The sequence below is a fragment of the Elaeis guineensis genome, chromosome 1, assembly GCF_000442705.2.
Source record: "Elaeis guineensis isolate ETL-2024a chromosome 1, EG11, whole genome shotgun sequence".
In the NCBI taxonomy this organism is placed as follows: Eukaryota; Viridiplantae; Streptophyta; class Magnoliopsida; order Arecales; family Arecaceae; genus Elaeis; species Elaeis guineensis.
Genome location: NC_025993.2, coordinates 175,914,042 through 175,941,577, shown reverse-complemented (window position 1 = coordinate 175,941,577; position 27,536 = coordinate 175,914,042). Strand labels below are relative to the sequence as shown.

The following is a 27,536-nucleotide window of genomic DNA, read 5'->3' as shown; positions in this document are numbered from 1 at the left end:
AACAACAGCACTAAAAAATTCGAATTTGAAATTAGCATGCTTGAAAACCTGCTTCTTTGATGATAGCCATTATAGGGATGAGGAGTAGGGTGGTGACAGGCTTAGACCACGGATCGGACCATAAGAAGAAGCATTTCAGGTCTCCTTTATCCCATCTGCCTGATTGAATCAAGTTGCCAGATTTGTTTCCCCAATGAGAACGTTGGGAGTTTTCAATGGGATCTAGGCTCAGTTCTGAGTTGCATTCCACTCGAGGCCTGGGAGCTTGCCTCCTAAAAGATGAACCTTCAGGCTGGTTTGCTGGTCTTTTCCTACTATCTGATGGTTGGGGGGATAGATCGTTCGATCCAAATCAGCAATCCCAATCCTCGCCCTCTCTATCTAAATCATCGTCATTTGATGACATACCTGACTGGACCTATTCCGAAACAAAATTTATTCTTACCTAAACATTGTATGTGAGAGGTCCCATAGAAATGTTGATTGAATCTGGTATATCTTCAATGTTATCATAGAAGAGCTCTAGATCGAATGATGTAAGGTCTTCCCATTTGAGACAATTTTTACTTGCTCTATGTGATAATCCGAAGCTTAACACTATTGTTTCCACAGCATGCGAGTTCCAACAAATTAAAGGAAGATTAAGTAGACTTGCACTAACCTTAAGTTTAAGCTGATTTGGTACTCCTCCCCTGAACTGATCCCAATGATTAACTTAGAGCATGAAGTCATTTCCTCTGATTCACCCTCCAGTCATAAGCTGATGCACAATGTCCCCTGAAGGACAAACCACAAAGAAAATGTTTGGTTGTGAAATTCTTTGTGTGGTCCAGGAACCAGCAATATTTGCTTTGTGAACTATTGCATTTTGAACATTATCTTCTTTCACTAGCCTTCCATAGGCTTCAACATAAGCCACACAGTCAAGGTAGAGTCCCGTTTCCTCCATATCTGGAGAGATGGGAACAAAAGCTTTGCAGGATCCTGATCTGAATGATGGATGTATTGGTGGGTCAGGATTGGGGTGTACAATTGTTGTGGGGGAGGCACGTTGTTAATGCTGGAGGTTTTCCTTGGCCTACATCCAGGTTTGGTTTTTCCTCCAACTCTTTTCTGAGATTACAGGAGGAAAAAGCTTGCAAGAGCAAGCTCGATGACCGTATCTTCTATAAGCAAAGCATTTTATAGGATTCTGGCATGATTCTCTTGAATGATCTTTATCCCCACACCGAAAACATGATCTTTTGGGGAACGATGTCGAACGACGGTCGGTGATCGACTGACGGCATGGAACATTTCATGTTGACCGAGAAGTGGGCTGCTAAACCTTGGTTAATTCCATACCAGAGTGCATCAGCATAGGTGAGGAATTTATTGATGCGCTCTGGTCCTTTCGTTGATACTTGAGGTCTACTCTGTTCGTCGGCACCGTGCCTTGAGAGTTTACTGTTTGTGGCACCAGAGTTGGCAGCATGCCTGTAAAGTCGCAAAAAAACTGATCGAGCCCAGCGGTGCCTCTCCACGCCGTTTCGTAATGGGGAATATCTGCTCGATAGGACTGCGGATGATAACTTCAACTGTAGTGCGGGGAGCTATCTTCCATGTAGAGTCGTGGATAAATGCGAGAGGCTGGAGGGAGAGGAAAGAGCCACTGAGTTCTGGAGGTGCGTAAATTTTATGCTTGATTTTAAGAAGCGAGTCATTTTTATTCGTGGAGGATCAACGGTATGTTTTGATGGATTCTGTTGTGGTGGGCTCATATGCCCAGAAGAGAGAGTGCTCAAAGCGAAGGCCATGTATTTTTGGTAAGGGGAAGCTTGTCTACATGGTGGATTAGCTCCCATGGCAATGGGGTGTCTCCGCCGTTCCATAAGACTGGTATAGGGAGAATTTAGTTGAGATTGAATGACGGATGGTTCAGAAATACTGTACCTTCTCTCCCAGGGATCCCCTTGCAATTTGGGAAGCTGATGCGCCCGTATGTCTTCTATCCAAGTGGTAGTGGCGCTACTTTACAGAGCCTCAGAGACCATGGAGAAAACTCATATCTAATGCCCACTTTTCAGTGACGCCACCTAGTCAAAGTGCAAAAGAAAAAGGTAGAAAGGCTTCCCCCTCTTTGAGGAGTATCATGAAACTTGGCCATCGGTTCTTTAAAAGCACCAAATTCTCCCAGCAAAAAGGTGATCAAATAGCTTTTTGGTTTGATACCTGGCTCTTAGAGGGGCCTCTAAAGAATTACTTTCCTACTCTCTTTAGATTATTTGATGAATCAAGAGCTTCTATTGCCTCCTTTCTGAAATTTTTTGTTGATAATCATCATAGATTACGTTGCCTAACGACTCAGGATAAAGATGAAATGAAACTCTTTGTTGATTTGATCCATTCAGTGGTCCTCTCCACTTCTGAAGATGAACCTATCTGGAAGTGGTCCACAAATCAAAAGTTCTCGGTTAGAAACTATTATCATTTTTTGAGCCATGGAGGGATCGAGTGCCAGTTCGCACCCATAATCTGGAAGCTTCCGATCCCAGAAAAGATCAAAATCTTCAGCTGGTTATGTTATAATGATAAAATTTTGACAGTAAAAAAACTCGAGCAAACGAAATTGGCCGGCGCCAAAATCATACCCAAACTGTGGGGAAGCTGAAGAAGCTACGGATCACCTCCTCTTATTGTGTCCTTTTGCTACTTTAGTTTAGCAGCATCACTTCAGCTTTCTATCTCTCCCAAGTCTTCCTCAACAGGTTTTTGATCTCTGGACCTCGTGGAGATCAAGGATCCAAGAAAAAGAGAAGAGAATTACGTGGGACTGCTGGTTCTCCGTAATCTCCTGGTTTATTTGGATGGAAAGAAATGGCAGAGTTTTTGAGCTACAGGCCAATTCTCCCACATCCATTTTGCAGAAAGCTGCAGCAATGCTTAAAGAATGCACCCTATTCTACGATAGGATAGCAAAGCCGATGATCCTTCAAACTTGTCAAGTCTTCACAACTCCGACTTCTAATGGGGGATAATTGAAGTAAGTGGAGTTTTGCTTAAATGAACGAATGCCGTAGGGGCATGTAAGTCCCATACTATCTCAGATATATTCTGATAATCCCTGTTGCTGCATCTCTACTCCCTTTTTAGTTTCTGTTTTATTCTTTTTCCTTGGAATTTTCGTTTACTTGGAAACAGTCTGGTTTCCCACTACAGAACTTTGTTTTGGTAGTTGCTAATCTTAGCAACTAATCCCATTGTAAACACTTCTTTTTTTAATCAAGTTCTCGGGTGGGTCTCCCTCCCTTTTCATCAAAAAACTTGTTAAGCAAACTGCCACATCGATCCAAGAAACAGCACAGTTCGTCCTGTTAAGAAGCTATTGATGGGCCCAACGTTGGTACTCAATGTTCCAAGATAATATCTTCAAAAAATTTTATCTCACCTTGCTGACGTTTCTTGCTTCGCAAAAGTAATTCCCCGCCATTCATCGCAACCAGTAACGTACTAGATTGTTAGTTCCAGAGATCAAGCAAGAGAATGTGAGATAAAGAAATACAGAGAGTTGTCCAAATCATGAAGAAACAGCCTCCCCTCCATCACTCAAAAGCCTTGGATATTTCTTGGAAATTGTTTTAATTAACACCAAAAGTTGTCTATATTCTATAGACACCATAAATCGACAATACAAACACCATTACACAACATGAAAAAATTCACCATCAAGACAACATCTAAACATGTCCACCACCTAGAACATCCATCCTGCTCCTGGATAGTTTGTACTGAGTAAGATGTAAACATATCATTGTTGTGTCTGCGTATTATTGTTGTTAGTTCTGCTGCTGCTGTTGTAATGGTTCCATGATGTGGTGGAAGTGGTACATGAGCTATGATTGGGCCTGTCAACTCATGAAAGGTCCGAGGCCACTATGTTCTCAGCACAACAAGTTTATTCTAGCCCACCTTTGTTTCGGCTTTTTAATAATGATTTGTTATCCAGCCACCAGCATCGTTGCTTTCCCAAAAACATTAAATTTGAATTTCAAACTCAGCTTGAACAACATTCATGAAGAAAATAGGAGGAATATGTGGACATAAGGCCTCTAATTAAAGACATTGTTCCTTTATTTTCAACATTCTTGCAGCACACCTTATACTCGAATTCTAGCTAAATATTTGTCCATGCAGGTGTAAATATATTTGCTAATTCAAAAATTATTTTGTTGTCACAGTAAAATTAGCTTTTGATTGTGTTGGATTATGTGAAAATTTTTCATGGTGCAACATGACATGCCATAACCTTGAACTTAAAGATAGAGGACAAAGTGTGCCACCAATTTTAGAACTCTATTGCTGCAATAAGGATCTTTCTTTTCATTGAAAAAAGCCATGCCACATCTATATTTCCCCCTTCATTTTCTACTTGATGGTGCATTATAAAATATAATTAGTATATACAAAATGTCATGAAATATAATTAATGTATACAAAATGTCATGAGGACATATGTGAAACATCTTTATAGATTTCAAAATAATTGATATATCATAGTTATTTTTAACTTTTATTATTATTTTATGAAGAAAATTTGTCAACGACCAGAAGATGTGATGAGATTTTGCTTCATCGATACCGTATCCAATTTGGATATATAATTATAAAAGATAGTTTTCCATTTATATTGATTTAAAAAATGCTAGCATATTATATGATTTTATCTTTAGGAAGGTATATATTTTGTGATTATATATCAACAACTAGCAGGTAACACACATATTGTGTTGGAAAATAATTGCCCATCTATCTGTTTCTATCTGATGATACTAGCTAATAGTTTGGATTTTTGATGCAAAATATCAAAACTATTGAAAATAATCTGAGACATAAGTATGTAAAAATAAGAAGAAAAACTGAGAAAGAAAAAAACTATTATTGTGCTTGTAAAATTACATTTATGCATGTCACTATTGCCTTGCCCCAGTGTTTGTTGATTTTGTTTGGTAAACCCTAATATTTCTTGACTGCTAGTTGACAAAATTACTTAAGCTTCATCATCAATTAAAACAAGAAGTTATCTACAAAGAGAATGCTGTATGGCAAGAAGATTGCACTTGACAAGGGGACAAGCCACTACGCAACCCCCATGCACGCACACGTGTGTGTGTGTGTATATATATATATATATTAGTTTCATTAATCAGATTTCTTTCTTCTATCTTGACAGATTGCAAGGACGTTCAACGAAGAAATAGCTGAAGAGTGTTGACCAGGTTTTGCAGCCATATCCAAAAAAACCATTACCACACTGATCCCAAACCATTTACTGGTGGTGTAGATCTTTAAGGTCGTATATTTATAGAAAAAGCATACATCAATATGTAAAGATATATCTTGCAGTTAATTTTAGTTTAATTATTCATGAATTTGTGTTTTTTTTTAAATTTAAAGAATATTGAATAAAACCAATGTGCAAGGATCCATGCAAACATATACTTAAAATATAATTGGACTCAAAATGAAAGAAAGTTTGCAGCTAGACTCAAAATATAACTGGATTCCTTCCTATAGCTGCACTCTTTAAATAAGCCCGCATATTAAATACTCTTAAAGTATATTTGGACTCCTTCTCATAGCTAGACTCCATAGATGGAGTTGATGTAGGAAAGCATGGAGACATATTGCTGTGTCTCTTGAATTATAATACTCCAATCCAAAATCAAACTAGGCCCGGTCCACTCGACTGGCCCAGCTACTAAGAAAAAAGATCCAAAGAGAAGGTGCACAAATGTTAAAGCATCAACAAAAAGATAAAAAAATGAAAGAGTTTCTTACCTGATAAACTCTCGATCAAAGTTGGAAATCATTGCCAGGAGGGAGTCTAGCTCCTCTCCAGCTCTATTTAAGTGGAAAGAGGCTTTCCCATCCTTCCCATCCAAGATCGGAGTCCCAAGCCAAAGAAGCCAGATTTGCTTGCCTTTGTTGGACAATGTCCATCATACATATTGCAAGATGAGGCATTTAATTGGCATTAGAGACCAAAACACAAATATGAATAAGAAGGAGAGCAACTCACTCAAGGGAGATTTCGAAGGATATTTTATGAACAGTATTTTTCTTAAAGTACAAGGATCACAAAGAGCATGAATTTATTTATCTGAAACAAAAAGAAATGATATTTATAGAATATAAAGCTAAATTTATGGAGCTTGCCAGATTTATTTCAAGGTTGGTCGAGGATAAGTATGATCAAGTGCATAAATTTGAGATGAGATTGAGGATAGAAATTAGAAAATAAGTGATATCATATGAATTAACTATTTATGCCGATGTGGTGAATAAAATATTGATAATTAAAAAAATTCAATGAAAAATTAATATACAGAAAGAAAAAAAAATCAAACAAAGAAAAAAAATCAAATGAATTTCATCGCTAATATTTGCATCGCAAAAAGTAGCGATGAAATGTTTTCATCGCAAAAAGTAGTGACAAAATTTTTTCGTTGCAAATATTAGCTACGAAATTATATATTTCGCCGCTATTTCTTAGCGAGGAAATTCTTTTTCGTCGCTAATGCTCTAAGATCTTTTGCTACGAGGCTTTCTCGACAAATATTTAGCGATGAAATTTTTTATCGCTAATAATTTTGGCGATGAAAATCTGATCTTTAGTGATAAAAAAATTTTATCATAAAAAATCAAATTTCTTATAATGAGCGTAGATACTCAAAAGCAATAAGAAGCTAATTAAGATGCAAATGATATCAGGAGTTTAACCAAATGAGCAGAAAAAGATCAAGCAAGGAAGGGTACCTGTGGGGATTTTGGAGCTATTGAAAATGATGCCAGTTGGGCTTGTGAGGTAGAGAGCAGAGGGGAAGAGAGGGATTGGGGAAGGCCTTGGTGATGTTGGTGACCAAGACACCTCATCCTCCTCCAAACATGGCTGCCATCAGTGTCAGCAACCAAGTCCTATCCTCTTCTTCTCCTTGCTTACACCTTGAGTGTCACACCCCCGATCCGAGATTTGAATCGAGGATCATGGCAACCGCCGCATACTCATAGAAAACTTTTTCCATAAGCATGCAAGGCATCTCATCATGATATCTTACACATAAAGTTAAATAATTTTTCAATTTTTTTAACAATCAAACTTTTAGTTCAAATAACAAATCAAAAACTCAGTGTCCAAAAGAAAAATAATTGTCTGACAAAGTCAACACTTAAAATAAAAGTCTTGAATCAATTCTGAAAAAAATCCTAAATCAAATGAGCTAACTCCATCTCTAATCGCTCTCCCAACCGAAATCCCACATCATGCTAATTTTCTGGATCTGTAAAAAAAATATAAAACTCATCATGAGCTAAATAGCCTAGTAAGCAGTGTATACATTTAACTGAATGAATCAGGCAATAATACTATACATATCGATTTACTGATAATAACAAAATCAATATGTAATTTCATGAAATCATAATCATATTATCAATCATATAAAAAAAAATTAATTCATCATAATTTTAAATTATGTTTATCATCTTAAATTCATCAATTTCTTAGGTTCTTCTTACCAACCATGACTATGACCATATTTTTTCTGTGGCAGGATCATAATACCGCGTATCTGCTTGCGGTAGGCTGCAAATCATCTGGCAGCCAAGTCCTTTGGAACCGCTGGTCTCGCTGGCGGTGTCGCTGGTCTCTCTGACGATATGTCGCTGGTCTCGCTGGCGACATAAATCCTCAGGACAATCAATTGCCAACGTATATAACCCCATTGGCGGGGTCCTTTACATAGTCAGGTTGTCAATTCATATTGTCTTCCAATTCATATATTATTTTCAAAAATAATATAAATAAATGATATTCGAGTCAAATCAATCATATCATTCATTATGATCATACATCATCATAATAATTTTGCAACAAATAACTTCATAAATAATTTCTACAATTAATTTCAATCACAAATAATTTCAACAATTATTTTCAATAAATATTTTCAATCACAAGCATGCCATGAATTTATTTAATTCAGAATTTATAATTTACCAGATAAATTCAATAAAAGTAAACACTACTTACCTCAAAAGAAAATCCAAACTAGGAATTCTAGAAATCTTGAAAATCCTTCTCTGGACCTGATACGTCAAATATCATATTTTGATCAAAATTTTATCAAATTAAAAAAAATTAAAATTTGTTAAAATCCAATGTCCCCACATGGATCAATTTGACGACAGCATCCAGGATTTTCGGATCGATCCATGAAAACTCTTCTTATATTTCTTTTAATTATTATTATTATTTTATTATTTATTTATTTATTTATTTATTATTATTATTATTATTATTATTTATTTCATAAATCCTAAAAAATCTAAGAGAGAGAGAGAGAGCAGAAAGTTTCTTTCTCCCTTTTCTTTTTCTCTCTCTTTTTTTTTCTTTTCTTTTCTTTTCTCTTTTTCTTCTTTTTCTTCTTTTTCTTTTCTCGGGCTTCTTCCTGGCCGAAACAGGGGACCGACAGGTCTCCTCCTTTGCCCTACCATTCAGGCCACGACCGTCATGGCGAACCTGACGGCAGAGGGAGGCCACTCTCCCGAGTTCGGAGAGGCAAGACCGGCGGTCGGTTGTGATCGCCGGCGCCGGAAAACCAAAGGGAAGAAGAGACCAAAATAGGGGTCTCTTCTCCGATCAAAAATCGGCGACACTCGTCGCCAGCAGTCGCGCACAGAGGCACGGGAAGAAGGGGAAAGAAGAGAGGAAGAGAAGAAAAACTTACTTCGACCTCCGATGACCCCACCGGCGAGCAATCACGGCGAGAACGAAACAAGTACCCACGGCTCCAATCGAAGAAATCAGGGAGAAAGAGAGGGGAAGAGGACCGATGATCAGCTTTTAAGGAAGGGGAGGGTCTTTTTATAGAGAGCCCTAGGAATCCTGGGGGTCCTAGGACTCCCGATTGTCGGGGTTTAATCAGAGAAGAAGACTCCTATCGGGAGTCTTCTTCTCGGTTCCCCTGCTTTCTTTTTTTTTTTTTTTTTGGGCTTGGGTCTTGCTGGATGGACTTGGGCTTTGGGCTATAACATTCTTCACCCATAAAAAAAATTTCATCCTCGAAATTTTTCATACCTGTAGTCTCAAAGAGCTGGAAATATTTTTGCTTCATTTCTTCCTCTAGTTCTCAAGTAGCTTCTCTTTTCGAATGTCGACTCCACTGTACCTTGACATAAGGAATGTTACGACATCTCAGCACTTGTTCTTTACGATCCATGATCCGTATCGGATATTCTTCATATGATAACTCCTTTCTAGCTTGCAATGGTTCAAGTTCTACGATGTAACTTGGGTCTGGTAAATATTTCTTTAACATAAAAATATGAAAAATATTATGTACTCCTGCAAGTAAAGGTGGTAAGGCAAGTCTATAAGCCACCTCACCAATTCTTTCCAAAATCTCAAACGGACCCACATATCTAGGATTCAATTTACCACGAATGCCAAATCTTGAAATTTCTTTTGAAGGAGATACTTTGAGAAATACATGGTCACCAATTTAAAATTCTAATTTCTGTCTCCTGTTATCTGCATAACTTTTCTGTCTGCTTTGTACTGTCCGAAGTCATTCTTTAATTAATTGAATCTTCTCGACTGCTTGTTGAACAAGTTCGGGACCCAATATTCTCCGCTCACCAACATCATTCTAGTGAATAGGTGATCAATATCTTCTACCATATAATGCTTCATAAGGTGCCATACCAATACTAGCCTGATAACTGTTATTGTAAGCGAATTCAATCAAAGGTAGATGCTCATCCCATGAACTTTTCATATCCAAAATACAAGTTCTCAACATATCTTCTAAGATCTGAATAGTTCTCTCTGACTGACCATCAGTCTGTGGATGAAAAGCTGTACTGAAGTTCAATTTTGTTCCTAATGCCTTGTGTAAGCTCTTCCAAAACTGTGATACAAATCTGGTATCTCGATCTGATACGATGATTACTGAAATTTCATATAGCCTTACAATTTCTTTCATATATAATTTTGCTAGTCTTTCCAAAGTAAATCCAACTCTAATTGGTAGAAAGTGTGCAGACTTTGTCAATCGGTCCACAATCACCCAGGCTGCATCATTTTTACTTGGAGTCTTCGGTAGTCCGGTTACAAAATCCATAGTGATATGTTCTCACTTCCATACTGGAATATCGGTCCACAGTCACCCAGGCTGCATCATTTTTACTTGGAGTCTTCGGTAGTCCGGTTACAAAATCCATAGTGATATGTTCTCACTTCCATACTGGAATATCAAGAGGTTGAAGTAGTCCCGCAGGTCTCTGATGTTTAGCTTTTACTTGTTGACACATCAAACATTGAGCCACGAATTGAGCAATCTCTCTCTTCATATTATTCCACCAGTACATTTCTTTTAAGTCTCATACATCTTAGTACCTCCCGGATGAATGGTATAACCGATCTGATGTGCTTCTTGAAGTATTTCATGCTTGAGTACTGAATCATTGGGTACGCAAATTCTATTTTCGAACCTCAACAAGCCATCATCATGTATCTTGAATTCAGATTGAACACCAGCTTCCACTGAATTCCTTACTTTCATTAGTTGTGGATCATCATTCTGGGCAACTGTAATTCTTTCAATGAGTGTTGGCTGAACCCTCATGTTGGCTAATCGTACTGTTGAGTCATATATTTGGATGTCTAATTTCAGTTTTCTTATATCCTCCAATAATTGAGTTTGATGTGTGATTAAAACCATCAAATTTTTCATGGATTTTCTACTAAGGGCATCAGCAACGACATTAGCTTTTCTGGGATGATAATGGATTGTTAAATCATAATCTTTCAACAGTTCTAACCACCTTCTCTGCCTCATGTTTAATTTCTTCTGCATAAAAATATACTTCAAACTCTTATGATTAGTAAACACTTCACACTGCGCACCATATAGGTGATGTCTCCAAATTTTTAGGGCAAAAATCACTGCAGCTAATTCCAAATCATGTGTCGGATAATTTTGTTCATATGGTTTCAATTATCTTGAGACGTAGGCCACTATCTTACCATGTTGCATCAATACACAGCCTAGTTCCTTTTTAGATGCATCACTATATATTGTGAATCCTTCATCTCCTGTTGGTATAGTAAGGATAGGGACTGAAACTAATCATTATTTTAACTTTTGAAAACTCTGTTCACAATCTTCGGTCCACTCGAATTTAACTCCTTTTTGAGTAAGACGAGTCAAAGGTGCAGCTATATGGGAGAATCCTTCTACAAATCGTCTGTAATATCCTGTCATTCCCAGAAAGCTTCGAATCTCAAAAATATTTGTAGGTCTGTTCCACTGCATCACAGCTTCCACTTTTGTAGGATCCACAGAAATTTCATCTTGAGACACGATGTGTCCTAAAAAGACTATATTATCCAATCAAAATTCACACTTCTTAAATTTGGCATAAAGCTTTTCTTTCCTCAATATTTGTAGTACACACCGTAAATATTCTTCATGCTCCAATTTGCTCCTTAAATATATCAAGATATCGTCAATACATATGACAACAAACTTATCAAGATAGGATCTGAATATTCTGTTCATTAAATCCATAAAGACCGCTGGAGCATTGGTTAACCCAAATGGCATCACTAGAAATTCATAATATCCATAACGAGTTCTAAATGCAGTCTTTGGTATGTCCTCTATTTTGATTTTTAACTGATGATATTCTGAACGAAGATCAATTTTAGAAAAGATTTGTGCACCTTGCAACTGATCAAACACATCATCGATTCGAGGTAGAGGATACTTATTTCTGATAGTGTTCTTATTCAACTCTCTATAGTCGATACAAAGTCTCATACTACCATCTTTCTTCTTCACAGATAAGACTGAAGCTCCCCAAGAAAATACACTAGGCCTTATAAAACTTTTATCCAACAAATCTTGTAATTTATCTTTTAACTCCTTTAACTCCATAGGGGCCATTCTGTAAGGAGCTTTAGAAATCGGACCAGTATTGGGTGCCAACTCAATGGTAAATTCAATTTCTCTGTCTGGTGGTAGTCCGGTTAAATCATCAATGAATACATCTGAAAATTCATTTATGATAGGAATATCCTGTAACTTCAATTCATCATGTTCTTTATTCTTTATTGATACTAGGTAACCTCTGCATCTCTTTCTTAGCATCTGTCTAGCTTGCACAAATGAAATAATATGTGGAGGGGTGATTCCTGTACTTCCATCAAAACTGAATATCAATTCTTCCGATATATGAAAGTTCACTCTCTTTCCATAACAATCCACAGAGGCATGATAAGTAGCAAGCCAATCCATTCCTAGAATGATATCGAAATCATGCATATCTAGGACCACCAAATCTGTCGGTAATTCTCTTTCTCCTATTCTGATACTACATGACTTGCACACACTTTCGGTACTTAAAATACCATCTACTGGTGTCTCAACATATAATTTGATTTTCATAGGTTCACATACTATATCATGTTGTCTAATACAAGTAGTGGATATAAAGGAGTGTGTAGCACCAGAATCAAATAAAACTGAAGCGTGAATACCAGATACAGGAATGATACCTGTCACCACTGCATTAGAGGCCAGAGCATCCTGTTGTGTGAGTGCATAAATTCTTCCTTGAGTTTTTGGCCTTTGACCTCCATCCTTAGTTTGTGTGGGTCTATTCTCATTCCTTTAAGGGCAATCTGCAATTTTGTGTCCTTTCTGTCCACAGCTAAAACAAGAACCAGTATTCCATGGGCAATTAGCAGACTTATGCTCTCTTCGACCACATCTCGAACATCTAACTGCCTCATTCTCACGATTCTTATCATTTGCTGGCTTCTTTGCTGGATCCTTATTATTTTGATTTCGTCCTTGAGTTTCACCAAACCTATTTCTCCTCTTCTGATTTCGTTCTCTCTCCGCATGTACTTCATTAACTTCCCTCTCAATTATTAGAGCTTTATTCACAACTGAGGCATAAGTAGTTAACTCATAGGGTACAACTTATTTTTTAATTTCTGTCTTCAATCTCATTTTAAATTTATGTACTCTGTCTTGCTCAATCTCAACTAATCTTAGAACAAACTTGGCTAACTCCGTGAATTTAGCTTCATATTCTGCAACGGATCTGTTCCCCTATTTCAGATGAATGAACTCCTGCTCTTTCTGTATTCTGATACTTCGGGGGAAGTACTTGTCAAAGAATTCATCTCGAAATCTCTCCCAAGTGAGTGGTATCCTATCGTGTTCATATTTTTGTTCAAGTATACGCCACCAGTTGTATGCCTCGCCTTGTAACAGATATGCTGTGTAGTGGATCTTCTCTTCATCGTGGCATTCTTGCACGGCGAATGCCTTCTCTATTTCCATAATCCAATTATCTGCTTCCAGTGGCTCGATGATCCCTTTGAAGGCTGGAGGGGCTAGCTTCTTAAACTCGACGATATTGTTTCTCTGCATCGGATGTTCTCCATGTCCAGGTGTCGGTAGAGGATGTTGACATGGCTGTGCATGTTGTTGTTGAAGTAACTGTTGTTGTGTTTGAACTACTCCGATCAGAGTTTGCATTAGTTGAGTCATGTTCGGCTCCTCCTGTACTGTTGGAGTATTTTCGATAGGATCAAGAATTCTCTCCTGCTGAGATGTGCCGCTATTCAATTGGAGAGTATTGTCACCAAGTGGATTTGATGTCCCTCCTACCGCTCCTTGAGTATTTTTCGTTCGTCGTGGAGGCATTTTGTCCTATGACAAATTCGAGATAATAACTTATCCTTAATAAGCTTATAAACTTACTTGAGACAGGTCAGATCATAATCATCATAACTAATCTCTCAAATTTTCTAATATCTACCCATCATATCGCTCATTCTATTCTACATGTCTTTATCTATCTACTTATGCTCTGATACCATATTAATTGTCACGCCCCTGATCCGAGAGTTGAATCGAGGGTCATGGCAACCGCCGCATACTCATAGAAAACTTTTTCTATAAGCATGCAAGGCATCTCATCATAATATCTTACACATAAAGTTAAATAATTTTTTAATTTTTTTAACAATCAAACTTTTAGTTCAAATAACAAATCAAAAACTCAGTGTCCAAAAGAAAAATAATTGTCTGACAAAGTCAACACTTAAAATAAAAGTCTTGAATCAATTCTGAAAAAAATCCTAAATCAAATGAGCTAACTCCATCTCTAATCGCTCTCCTAACCGAAATTCCGCATCATGCTAATTTTCTGGATCTGTAAGAAAAACATAAAACTCATCATGAGCTAAATAGCCCAGTAAGCAGTGTATACCTTTAACTGAATGAATCAGGCAATAATACTATACATATCGATTTACTGATAATAATAAAATCAATATGTAATTTCATAAAATCATAATCATACTATCAATCATATAAAAAAAATTCAATTCATCATAATTTCAAATTATGTTTATCATCTTAAATTCATCAATTTCTTAGGTTCTTCTTACCAACCATGACTATGACCATATTTTCTCTGTGGCAGGATCATAATACCGCATATCTGCTTGCGGTAGACTGCGAATCATCTGGCAGTCAAGTCCTTTGGAACCGCTGGTCTCGCTGACGGTTTGTCGCTGGTCTCTCTGACGACATGTCGCTGGTCTCGCTGGCGACATAAATCCTCAGAACAATCAATTGCCAACATATATGCCCCCATTGACGGGATCCTTTACATAGTCAGGTTGTCAATTCATATTGTCTTCCAATTCATATATTATTTTCAAAAATAATATAAATAAATAATATTCGAGTCAAATCAATCATATCATTCATTATGATCATACATCATCATAATAATTTTGCAACAAATAACTTCATAAATAATTTCTACAATTAATTTCAATCACAAATAATTTTAATAATTATTTTCAATAAATATTTTCAATCACAAGTATGCCATGAATTTATTTAATTCAGAATTTATAATTTACCAGATAAATTCAATAAAAGTAAACACTACTTACCTCAAAAGAAAATCCAAACTAGAAATTCTAGAAATCTTGAAAATCCTTCTCTGGACCTGATACGTCAAATATCATATTTTGACCAAAATTTTATCAAATTAAAAAAAATTAAAATTTGTTAAAATCCAATGTCCCCACATGGATCAATTTGACGACAGCATCCATGATTTTCGGACCGATCCATGGAAACTCTTCTTATATTTCTTTTAATTATTATTATTATTTTATTATTTATTTATTTATTTATTATTATTATTATTATTATTTCATAAATCCTAAAAAATCTAAGAGAGAGAGAGAGCAGAAAGTTTCTCTCTCCCTTTTCTTTTTCTCTCTCTCTTTTTTTTTCTTTTCTTTTCTTTTCTCTTTTTCTTCTTTTTCTTCTTTTTCTTTTCTCTTTTTCTTCTTTTTCTTCTTTTTCTTTTCTCGGGCTTCTTCCTGGCCGAAACAGGGGACCGACAGGTCCCCTCCTTTGCCCGGCCGTTCAGGCCACGGCCGTCACGGTGAACCCAGCGGCAGAGGGGGGCCACTCTCCTGGGTTCAGAGAGGCAAGGCCGGCGGTCGGTTGTGATCGCCGGCGCCGGAAAACCAAAGGGAAGAAGAGATCAAAACAGAAGTCTCTTCTCCGACCAAAAATCGATGATACCCATCGCCGGCAGTCGCACACAGAGGCACGGGAAGAAGGGAAAAGAACAGAGGAAGAGAAGGAAAACTTACTTCGGCCTCCGGTGACCCCACCGGCGAGCAATCATGGCGAGAACGAAATGAGTATCCGCGGCTCCAATCGGGAAAATCAGGAAGAAAGAGAGGGGAAGAGGACCGATGATCGGCTTCTAAGGAAGGGGAGGGTCTTTTTATAGAGAGCCCTAGGACTCCTGGGGGTCCTAGGACTCCCGATTGCCGGGGTTTAATCGGAGAAGAAGACTCCTACCGGGAGTCTTCTTCCCGGTTCCCCTGCTTTTTTTTTTTTTTTTTGGGCTTGGGTGTTGCTAGATGGGCTTGGGCTTTGGGCTATAACATTGAGGTTTGGAGATCCCTTCTTTGCTTGGTACACGCTACAGGGCCGCTACTTATACATGAGCTCGTTGTGAGTAGAAATAGGGAGGTGGAGTTTGATTTAAGGCCAACACGAGGGGTGACACGTTGCATGCATGTTGAGACAAGTCGACACGTGGTGAGAGTAGTTGTCACCGTGCCAGCATCGCATGGTCTAAGTTTACTCTTTTTTTTTTTTGATAAACAAGTTTACTCGTACTCTAAAAGCTTGAAGTAAAATATCAAGTTCAACCATGGTCTAAAATCTAAACAGGAAACTGAGGTTATACAATAATATCTATTCTTTTTGCTGAGCTTCAAAAAATATACTTATTTTTGGTACCAAACATCATGCTGTAGTATCTTCGAGAGTATGTTTTGGTGATAAATCAATGTGATGCACCTGCTGATGTATGTTGAAGCTGAATTATTGTATCAGACTTGCAAATGTGTTTGTGGTGACAAATTTCGTAAGATTGATTTATATATATGTTTGATGCATTGGTGTTTGTTCAAGTTGTGAATTATGACAATGACAATTGCAGTTCTCACAAAAATATGTTATATATATGTACTCCCGAGGATGATGTGGTTGCTGATTGTCTTGCCAAAAGCGGAGCTGGGCTTAAAAGTTTTCAATCATTTTTTGGCAATGAGATGCTTCATTACATGAGTTAGCCAAGTGACAAGAAGTCTATCTTCCTTAGGTTTGGTAACCATAACATCCTCTACAGGAGGTTGACCCCGTGTGCTGTACAATCCAATGTAGTAGGGGCCAAAAAACAAAAAACCTCAGTGGCATATCTAAAATATGGCATCAAGAAACAACGTAGAATGCGATGTGAAGGTTTAAATACTTTGATTCCATTGAACTCTGAATCTTCTAATCAAGCTATATCACATTACTTAGAATAATCATGGCATCGTTTGTAATAGATGTTCTAATAGCTCCTACTAATAGAAATTTTTCTAGTGTTGCAAATGGGTTGCGCTGAATTGAGTTTCGGCTGCATAGGTTGGGCTCAGTCATGAGAGTTCAAGGATTACCTTGGGCTCCTACTTGGCTTAAAGAACTTTACACCCACCACCAAATTCAGTCATGTTAGCTTAAAAAAATAATATTATTATTATAAGCCATTTGATATGATCTGAAAAGCCTAAGATATCTACAGACGAGAAATCATAAAGCCTAAAATATCTACAAAAGAGAAATCATTTATTTTCTAGACTAAGACTGTGTCAAGTCACTTCTAAATCAACATGTTATAACATTCTGTTACAATTATACATTTGAAGTGGCTTGATGCATGAGTCAGAGGATCTCCAGATCATGTAATTTTTATATATAAATGTTTTTGACCTAATAAATCATATTTAGTTACTTATATTTTAATTTTAGACCACTGATATTGAATTTGGTGGTTGGTGTAAAATCTTTTCTTTATTCTCTTATGTATCATAACCATGCCCTCTCTGTGTAGATGCACATGCCAACAACATGGCTCGTGCAATACAGCAATACACATTTGATGGAGGAGAGAAGGAAGACCAAGCGATTAAATCCGACCAATTCAGCAGCCAAGTCCAGCAGTCCAATCCATCTTTTAACTTTTTCACCATTCTGTCAACCATATGCAATTTAAAAGAAAGAGAAAGAACAATTTACAGAAAAATATATAACTTAAAAGAAAAAACAGATCAATTGAATATAACTTTAATGTATAGCGTAGAGAAAGAACAATTTAACCTTCTCACTGTTCTGTTATGCGTCAACCGTCCAACTTTTTATAAAGGAAGTTGGATCTGGTTGACAGAACAGTAAGAAAGTGGGCAAGTAGCATATTTTTCAAGATAAATAGAAGAGATATTCTCTATTTGAAAAATGAGAAAGAATCATATATATATATATATATATATATATATATATATATATATATATTCCCTCATTTCGAACTGTTGTTCATGAGTGTGCATGCATGCGTATGCCCAAAGAAAGAGATAAGTGTGTGCGCACGTGCACCCATGCATGTTGGGAGAGAGAGAACAGACATGTAACCAGATATTTCATTCAGGTGCTTGAATAAACACGCACGATCAGGAACAGTTGCAGTTATTGCTGAACAGCAAAGTATGAAAATAAATAGTAGATACAGGAAAAGGCGCTAGATTTTATCATTATCATGACAGGAGGCGAAGGTGAACAGAAATTTTTAGACATCCACCGTTCCAAAATCATCAGTAACAAGCATAATAAAAAAAACACATGCAAGCAACAAGCTCTCAGCTCTTCAACTGGCCTGCTTTGAGCCAGTTTACAAAAATGATAAGCTTTAAATAGGACAAAAACATGGATATGTTTCTTATAACAAAAAGTTGGCCAAATTGATGTGTTGATATCCTTTATGAAATAATTTCCGACATACAACACAACTGTTGGTTAGTCCAGTATGTTTCTTACAATAGATGTCACATGCAAAACAACAAAACAACAAAAGAAAATCCAGCATCAATAGGTACAATAATCTGTGGACAACATATTTTCTATCTCAACCTGTTCGGCAAATTTACTTCTTGTCAGTTCTCTGTAGATAGCAAAACCCTCCATCAACCGCCTGTACGTCCTGATGGTTCTAGTTATCTGTAAACAGTATGATGTCTGAGTAGGAAAAAAAAAAAAAAAGGTTAACCTTAGACTGGCCAAGGAGCAGTCAATATTCCCTAAACCATGTAAGTCATGCCAACTTGCATTAAATTTGTGTGGGGAACAGTCAATGTTGTTATCGCTCTCCTGCAGTTCTTTTTCAAAAAAGCATAGAAGTAATTTATGACCAGTTTCTTGAAAAACCAAGAGTCCTTTCGGGCCCTAATATCACCATGGCCAAGGAGGTAGACAACTCCTGACTCTTTAGCCTTGTTTATGAATGAAAGCTCCTGCTCAAGACTCTGCCTAGCATCTGGCATGGCTTCATCTCGAGCCTCATGAGATGAAGTGCTTGCTTCCGGGCTTGGCTTCTCAGTACTGTTGTAAGCAGCCAAGAGAGGGACATCAAAGGAATACATACTGCCATTTGGTGCTATAAGAATTCTTGAACGTGATGCCGCTTCTTCCGCATCTGAATCACTATCTCCATCACTCTCTAATAAGCGTTCTTGGGCTTCTCGATGTATGAACTTTTCAAGACTCTCAAGAAGTAGCTGTTCAAATATTTGGTGCTGCTCTTTCCTTACATCCTTGTAGCCGTACCTATACAGAAGCAGTCAAGTGAGAATTACACAAATGCTTGTACAAAATACTAGTCTTTTCCCCTCAACTTATGTGAAAAGGTGCAAGTTAAAAATGTTATGCTACTGAAGGCAGGACTCAGAATCCACTATTTCAAAAAGCCATATCCAAAAAATTGTGTTTATTTGACAAGGCATGGAAGATTATGGCTCTGCCAATCCATGTTCCTTAACCTTTAAAAATTAGAATCACCACCAAGAAAGGTACAGGGAATGGCCCCGATGGTAAATCTATCAGGCAGAAGGCATGGACCTCTACGTGTGTTAGCCAGGTGCATTTATAAGAAAATCACGTCATAACCACTGAATATTATTGGTGGGAATGGTGCCATAGATGCTTCCAGGCATCTAAAAGGCACACATCATCTAAAATTTAGAATATCTCAACTTCTAGCATTTAATGCAGCCAGGGGCTGATTATCATGTCATTCCACCAATTTTTCTGTGAAATTTACATATGAGCAACTTGAACAACAAGAAAGTCCAATACAGCAGCAGTCATTTGGAGAACAGAAACACACATAACTTATCATAGCTGGTAAGCTTCCCATTTAAAATGGATCTGTTTTATGGATCAAATTATTGTCAACCAAGTATAGATTACTTACCCTAGTCTTGTTTTTTTCATTACCTCAACGAAATCCAGTGGAGCTTTGCTCAACCTTTTCCCCTAAAAAAGTATGGGTCACTTGAAAACCAGGTCAAGCTAACGTCAATCCTCTCTGGAATTAGTGTGCAGTTTCTAGACAAGTAAATTGCGGACAACAAAATACAAACATCCTTGGACCAGTTTTAAACAGGAAAAACTATGGAAGTTGCAAATGCAAAACATGTCTTATAAAATATGCAATATAAGCTCTTGTAATTAACTTCTTGAATACTCCTAGACATGAAAAGAGCAAAAAGATGAGGCAAGCTTTTGTACCAGGGAGTGCATTTATCTCGAAGGAACCTTTTGTAAGCTTTGGAGTCAAGTAAAATGCAATTCCACCATAAAAACATATATATCTAAAGAACTCATAACTAGAAAGAAAAATAGTGCAAGTATCTAAACAGTATAGCAATGACAAACAAAGTGACAGATCTCTGTATCTTATAAGCTGTTAAAAGCCTCAGATTATTGCCAATCTGACTGTACATCGATCATTATTACAGCAGATCTAGCTACAATTATGAGGTTACTTATGCCCCAAAGCAAGCAGCAAATTCCTTTTCTTTTAAGCAATGTGATAATAATGGGCCACCACTAGAATTTAAATCAAAGTTTGCAATACCAGTGCATACCACCCATTCTGGGCATACTATATCATACTAGTACTGAATCAAGACTCAGTACAAGGGGCATACCGATACTAAATCATAAGTATTGAACCAAGACTTAGTACAAGGGGCGTACTGACTCTCGATACGCCAAACTGACCCCAATATCAAGTGTGTCGACACTGCATCAATATGGTACTGGTACTGTATCCAATACCGAAATACAAATTTTGGTTTGAATACTGGGCCACCCCTAGGACAAGTCCTTAGGAGAGTGGTACTAACTAGCTGAGCTAACAGCAGTTGTAGCAAGTTCTTGCATTGCAAAAAATTCAATGGTAGTAGCAGAGGAAGATAGAACATTCTTTTGAAGCTTCAAGAGAAAAAATGACTCTCCAAGAAGAACATAATAGTTAATTAGTGTATAATGATTTGTGACAAGTTGACAAAATGGACCTGGTCAGCATCAGCACATGTCCACAACCAAAGTGGGGAGGGGGGATGCAATAAGTGATGTATGATGGTGCCTCTAACAAGGTTTTACATCCCAATGGGACAAGAGGCATCTCAGTCATCCCATCTCGTTCCTATGAAAAAAGGGATTGGGACAGGTTCAAGACTCCGAAACCCATCCATGCGAGGAGAGAAGAAGAAAGAAGAAAGAAGAAAGAGGGAAGAAAGAAAAGATAAAGAAAAAAAAAAAGTGAAACGAAAGAAGAAGAAAAATAAAAAAAAGAAAGGAAAAGGGACGAAGAAGAAGAAAGAAAACAAAAGGGAAAGAGAAGAAGATAGAAGGAAAGACAGAAAAGAAGGAAAGAAAGGGGAAAAAAGATAAAACAAAAGAAGGAAAGGACAGAACAGGAGGATAGAGATGGAGGATATCTACTGGGATGCATGACTGGAACTGCTGTCGGGATAAGATGGGACGAGACAATAGGGTGTGCTGTTTCATAGAAAAACGGGGACACTTTCATCCCACAGGATTTAAAACTTTGGCCTCTAAAATAGTAAATGCTCTGAAGAACACTATGGAGTGGAAAATACAAGAGTCGGTAACAAACTGGCTTATCAGTTGCATAATCTAGGCAGGATCAAGCAAGGAGATCATCTCTAATACCATGATAAAATGTGATATATTTTGAACAATGACGCTTCGTCTTTACTTTCTTACATTCAATCTGCATCAAGAAGGCTGAGAGTCTAAAATGAAATTTCTCTGTATCTGTGTATACTTGTTATAAAAACATCACTTCCTTGCACTAGAGTACAATGGGGCTAGGAGTAGTTTTATTTATTTATTTATTTCTGAAGTTTAGAATTATTTTTGGAGATAATTTTAGTAATTCATAAGCCAAATAGGCTACTTTTGGTTGTCATCTTCCGCCCCCATCTTTCCCATTCTAGTTATGAGCCCTGAAGGCCTAACCACCATGAATGTGCCATACATCTCCTTTACAAGAAATTTAAACTGGCTAGGAATTTTATCAAAACAATGGAAGTTGTAATCTTTTTCCTCCCCTAATAGATGGTGGATTCCATGTAGTTATCTACTTCATGAACAAGGACTTTGCCCAAAATCCTTAGTCTCTAATATCCCTTCTTGTTCACAATCTGAATTTGTGGACCAAGAATGGGCCAGCAGTATCTAAGCTCAATAGCTAAAAACCTTAACAAATAAGGTATAAGCATGATTATGGTGTTTAAGAATTTATGTAGCCGTGCAATAAGCATATGCCATAGAACACCCAGCAAGATAGTTCATAGTTGTACTTGAATTTGAATGTGCACCAATCTGGGGCCAGCGGTAACTAAGCTTGATAGACCACCAACCCAAGAAACATGAAATAAGCATGATTATTGTTTTCAGAATATGACCTCATCAATAAGCATGACCTTGTGTCCAAACTCCAAATACCCTTATGTTTTCACAGACTAATGCTCTAACAAAATTAAATCATACCCATGTCCAAAGCAATGGAATTCATCATACCTAGCAATGCAACGGAACATGTGATAGCTCTTTGGGCAGACACGCCGGAAAAGAAACCTTTCACTCTGAGGAACTACAGGAACCGGCACATATTTTATGCACACTAATATGATCATAGAGTGGATTGCTGGAAGGGTGGTCAGAAAGTGTCCAAATATTGCTGGAATTCCTTTCACTAACTCATTGTAAACTAAGCCAACACCAGGGGCTCTAATGGTCCCAAGGTTGCAGCCCAACTCCATCATCAGATTCATTGAAAGCTTCTGTTTAACTTCAGATTCATACTTTAGCTTGCTCCCATAATTCCATATGTACATTATCATAAACAATATTGCTGCAAAAATCAATAAAACCCAGCTTCCAGCCTCCACACTACCCAAAACAGAAGTGAAGAAAACTAATTCCACCCCCAAAAAGAATATGACAAAGAAAAGCACGATGAAAATGTTAATCTGCCATATTAGAAGCATAATGATGGTTACTAGAATTGTTGTCATCATCATTATTCCAAGCTCTGCAGTGCCTGCAAAAAAAAAGATTCTATATATAAAAGACCCAAACAGGAAAAGAAAAAAGAAGAGCACATGTCAAAATTATAATTTAACTGCATGTAAGATAATAAAAAGAAAAAAAAATCAGTTCTGAAGAAAAAAATCAAAAAAAAAAAAAAAGAAAATTGTGATACCTTATAACTACCTTTCTTCTTTCAATAATCATATTCTAATTTGGCTCTTTGGGTTATATTTATGCGACTTATACATTAGATCTACCAACTTGCCAACCGACCACTTAGACTTCATTGCAAGCCGTCTCTTGCCTGAAGTTGCCTTGGCCTAGAATTTAGCACCAATTAGCCGGTTGCCATCAGGCTAGAAGTTGCCCATAAAATGTTGTAAAATGATGTCCCTGCCTTGTCTGGAAAACTTAACCACAAAGAAGTGAGGAGGCTAGTTAGTTAAGGTTTAAATATTATTTTCATATTTTGTGAATTTCTTCTTGTAGTTTACATCACTCAACTGTTTCAAAGATATATCTACTAATTATAATATGATTTTTGGTGTCAAAGGAGCTCGTGCCAGATGTTAGTCTTATTTCTACTTTCCAACACAAATTCCTTTTGAGCTGGTTCTGGCAAATAGTTTTACTTCCACCTTTACACCCTTTGACCCTTCGTCTCTCCCTTCACATCTCTCTCCAAGCCACCCTCCATGTTTGCTTACAATAAAATAGCAAAATAAACTCTCATCTGCCTGTCCTTGTCCATTCTCTCTGTTTCTCTTTTGAGATCATAAAGACCCATTTGGTCTTTACTTAGCACCGAGTCAATCGAATTGCCATTCCAATTTTTTCATCCAATTCCATTAGTCAATCTTTGATGTAAGCCGATTTATTTTAGATACAAGAACAACATTCCAGCTGTTCATGTTCATCCATGAATGCCTATTAGCATGTCTATTTCACTCCAAGGTATCTGTCAGTGTCTCATTCTAGACATGTGACGCAAGCATCATAGTGATTAGATATACGGATTTGAGGGATCGGATCTGAAAGGGTGCGAAATTGACTTGACAGCACCGATTCCTACAAAGTTCTGACACTGTCGCACTAAAACGGCCATAACTTTATCATCCGATGTCAGAATCCTTATTATGATCCCATTCCAAAAAGCTCTTTTCGAACTCTACGAGGTTGGTGCTTTGCCGCCCCTACAAATTTCGGAGCCTAATTCAATTGTCTAACAGGTCAACAGGAGTGCGCAAGAGTCCTAGTCCAACATGGAGTCTAGTTTTGATTTATTCTTTGTTTTATTTGTTTTGAATTTTTTCTTTTAGTTGACTTTTAGTCTATAAATAAGGCCCCCTGGCCGACGTTGTAAGAAGTTAATTCGAGCTATTGAAATAAAATTCTAGAGAAGAGAGTTTCTTCTCTGTTTCATTTTTTCTTTGTTTCGTGCATCTTCTTCCTCCCCATCGAAATGTGGCCCCAGGCTGCATCAGTTGGCATCAGAGCCCAACAAATCCATAAGCGGAGTTTCTTTCCTACGGTCCAGATGGCGGGTGGTGGTCGCAAGAAAAACCAACCTACGAATCAAGCGGCAGCCCATGATGAAATCACACAACAAAAATAGGACCTGATATTGGAGTGCGACGATTTGGGGAGACAGGTAGCAGATCTGACTGTGCGTCTTACGAGTTAGAAATCCGAGATACGATATCCGAGGCAGAACCTGATGATCACAGATCTGAAGGGGAGCTTTCAGATTTCAAAAATCCCTTTCACAAGGGTCTTCCCACACGCCAGCAAGAAGGTCGTAGTGACTTGTTTGAGCGATCAACCCGTTGGTTCGATTCTATTAGAGTACATCTATTTGAATATTCAGATACTCTACAAACGGAGATATTTCTTAATTGACTGGATCAAATCGAACGCATCTTCGAATACAAGAAGATCCCTGACGGCAAAAAGGTGAAGCTTGTCACTCTCAAATTAACAAGACATGCTTCTACTTGGTGGCAATAGTTGAAGAAAATCCGAAAGCGCAAAGGCAAACCAAAAATCCAGGATTGAAAAAAGATGAAGGCATTGGGAGAGCAGTTTCTACCATTCAACTACACAAGATCTTTGTACCAATGCCTACAAAACTTCGGCAAGGCCCCAAATCCGTAGATGAGTACATGGAAGAATTCTACCAGCTGGTTGCGCGAAACGATCTGGCAAAAAGCAGGGAGTAGATGGTCGCGCGATATCTTGGAGGTCTATGACAGCAGATCTAAGACGCCCTGAGACTACACACCATGTGGACGGTCAAGGAGGCGTACCAACGGGCTATTGTGGCTGAGCAATTGCGGCGAAGACCTCTACCCTGACCCGAACCTCTCCTGCGAAGCAATCGAGCACCAACAACTGACAACCCAAGGGACGTGAGGTGCAACCCAACTCCTGCTCCTGTTCGTGCTGTGGGAGATACGAGGTCCACGAAACCAATCCAGGCATGGTCTTCTACCTTGAGATATTACAACTGTAGTGAGATCGGGCATACGCAGAACAAGTGCTAGAAACCTGCAGGACGACCCGCGAAGCAGTTGTTGATTGAAGAAGACGGACGGATTGATGAAGAATAGGAGCCTGTCTATGATGAAGCAGATAACGGAGAGGATGACTCGTTGTTTAGCTATAGCAGGGAGGCTTTAGTTGTTCGAAAGAGCCTACTCGCTCTCAAAAGGGAGAAAAGAGGACCGGAGGTGGATCAATATTTTTCATACCTGCTGCACGATTGAGAAGAGGGTTTGCAAAGTCATCATTGATGGTGGAAGTTGCAAAAACATCATCTCCCAGGAGGTTGTTACAAAATTGAATCTGACCATCGAGAAGCATCCGCGACTGTACAAATTGTCTTGGTTTCAAAAGGGAAGCGAGGTGATTGTTAATAGTAGCTGCCTCGTTTCGTTTTCTATTAGACAAAAGTACTATGACAAGATATGGTGTGATATTGTTGCAATGGACCCCTGTCACCTGCTCCTGGGAAGGCCATGGCAGTATGACCATGGTGTTATCTATGATGGCCATTAGAACACTTATACATTCTGAAAGGATAATCAAAAGATCATCCTGGCACCAATGAAGAAAGAAGACTTATCCAAACTGAAGGCAGAGGCCAACATCAATCTTCTGACAAAGCACACCTGTTTGAAGGAGCCAATGGAGGCCGATTATCTGCTAGCAGTGGCGGAGAAGGGTGAGTGGGTTGAGCGAGACATCCCGCCCCTGGTACATCCTATACTTCAAAAATTTACTGATATGTTCCCTGAAGACTTGCCTACAGTATTACCATCAAAAAGAGATATTAAACACCACATCGATCTTATTCCTGAGGCGAGTCTACCAAACAAGCCGACGTACCGCATGAGCCCATCTGAACATCAGGAGTTGCAGCAGCAGGTCCAGGAGCTATTGGATAAGGGATACATCCATCCGAGCATGAGTCTGTATGCTATTCCTGCTCGGCTGGTTCCGAAGAAGGATGGTTCGTGATGCATGGGCATCAACAGCCGAGCTATCAATCGGATCACCATCAAATATCAATTTTCAATTCTAAGACTGGATGATATACTTGATCAACTTGCTGAAGCCAAGATATACACCAAGATCGATTTGAATAGTTACCATCACTTGCGCATCAGATCTAGGGACGAATGGAAGACAACCTTCAAAATGAGGAAGGGCCTGTATGAGTGGCTGGTGATGCCATTCGAACTTTTCAATGCACCAAGCACCTTCATGAGACTGATGAACCATGTGCTACAACCATTCATCAGCAAATTCGTAGTTGTTTACTTTGATGATATACTTATTTACAGTACTTCTTTAAAAGATCATTTGCAGCACCTTGCGGAGGTTCTTAGCTCACTTAGGAGAGAAAAGTTATTCACCAATCCCCAAAAGTGCAGTTTTGTGGCAGATAGCCTAATCTTTCTGGGCTATATCGTCTCCTCCGAGGGGCTGCGAGCTGATCCAACAAAGGTTCAGGCTATTCAAAACTGGCTAGTGCCGTGCAGCATCTCTGAAGTCCGAAGTTTTCATGGTCTGACATCCTTTTATCGTAGATTCATTCATGGTTTCTCTTCTGTAATGTCTCCAGTGACTGACTACATGAAAGGAAGGTGATTCCAGTGGACACCCAAGGCACAAGCTGTCTTCAAAGAAATCAAAGTAAAGTCATCTCTACTGATGTCCTTGCCCTTCCAGATTTCTCCAAAATCTTCGAGGTGGAGTGTGATGCGTCATCTACCAGGGTCGGTAGAGTTCTCAGTCAGGAGGGGCGGCCCGTTTGCTTCAACAGTGAAAAATTGTCCAGATCCAAGCTGAATTATTCAACCTATGATGTGAAATTTTATGCAGTGATCAACGCACTTTTGCAGTGGCGTCATTACCTGGTTCAAGAGT

At 38.2% G+C, this 27,536-nt stretch overlaps 1 protein-coding gene and 1 pseudogene across 2 annotated transcripts in view; both read right to left on the bottom strand.

Moving 5' to 3' along the window:
• Positions 1-6,131: 6,131 nt before the first annotated feature.
• Positions 6,132-13,234, bottom strand: LOC140857433 (uncharacterized; annotated as a pseudogene).
• A 5,199-nt stretch (positions 13,235-18,433) lies between these two features.
• The window catches only part of LOC105039769 (potassium transporter 7), a 34,233-nt gene continuing 25,130 nt past the window's right edge, over positions 18,434-27,536 (bottom strand). For both annotated transcript variants that reach the window (XM_010916033.3, XM_010916034.3), the window contains 2 exons: positions 22,593-23,115; positions 18,434-19,304 (listed from right to left, as the gene is read on the bottom strand). In XM_010916033.3, coding sequence (XP_010914335.1) covers positions 18,779-19,304; positions 22,593-23,115 — 1,049 coding nt within the window. In that variant the 3' untranslated portion in view covers positions 18,434-18,778. The remainder of the gene's footprint in view (positions 19,305-22,592; positions 23,116-27,536) is intronic.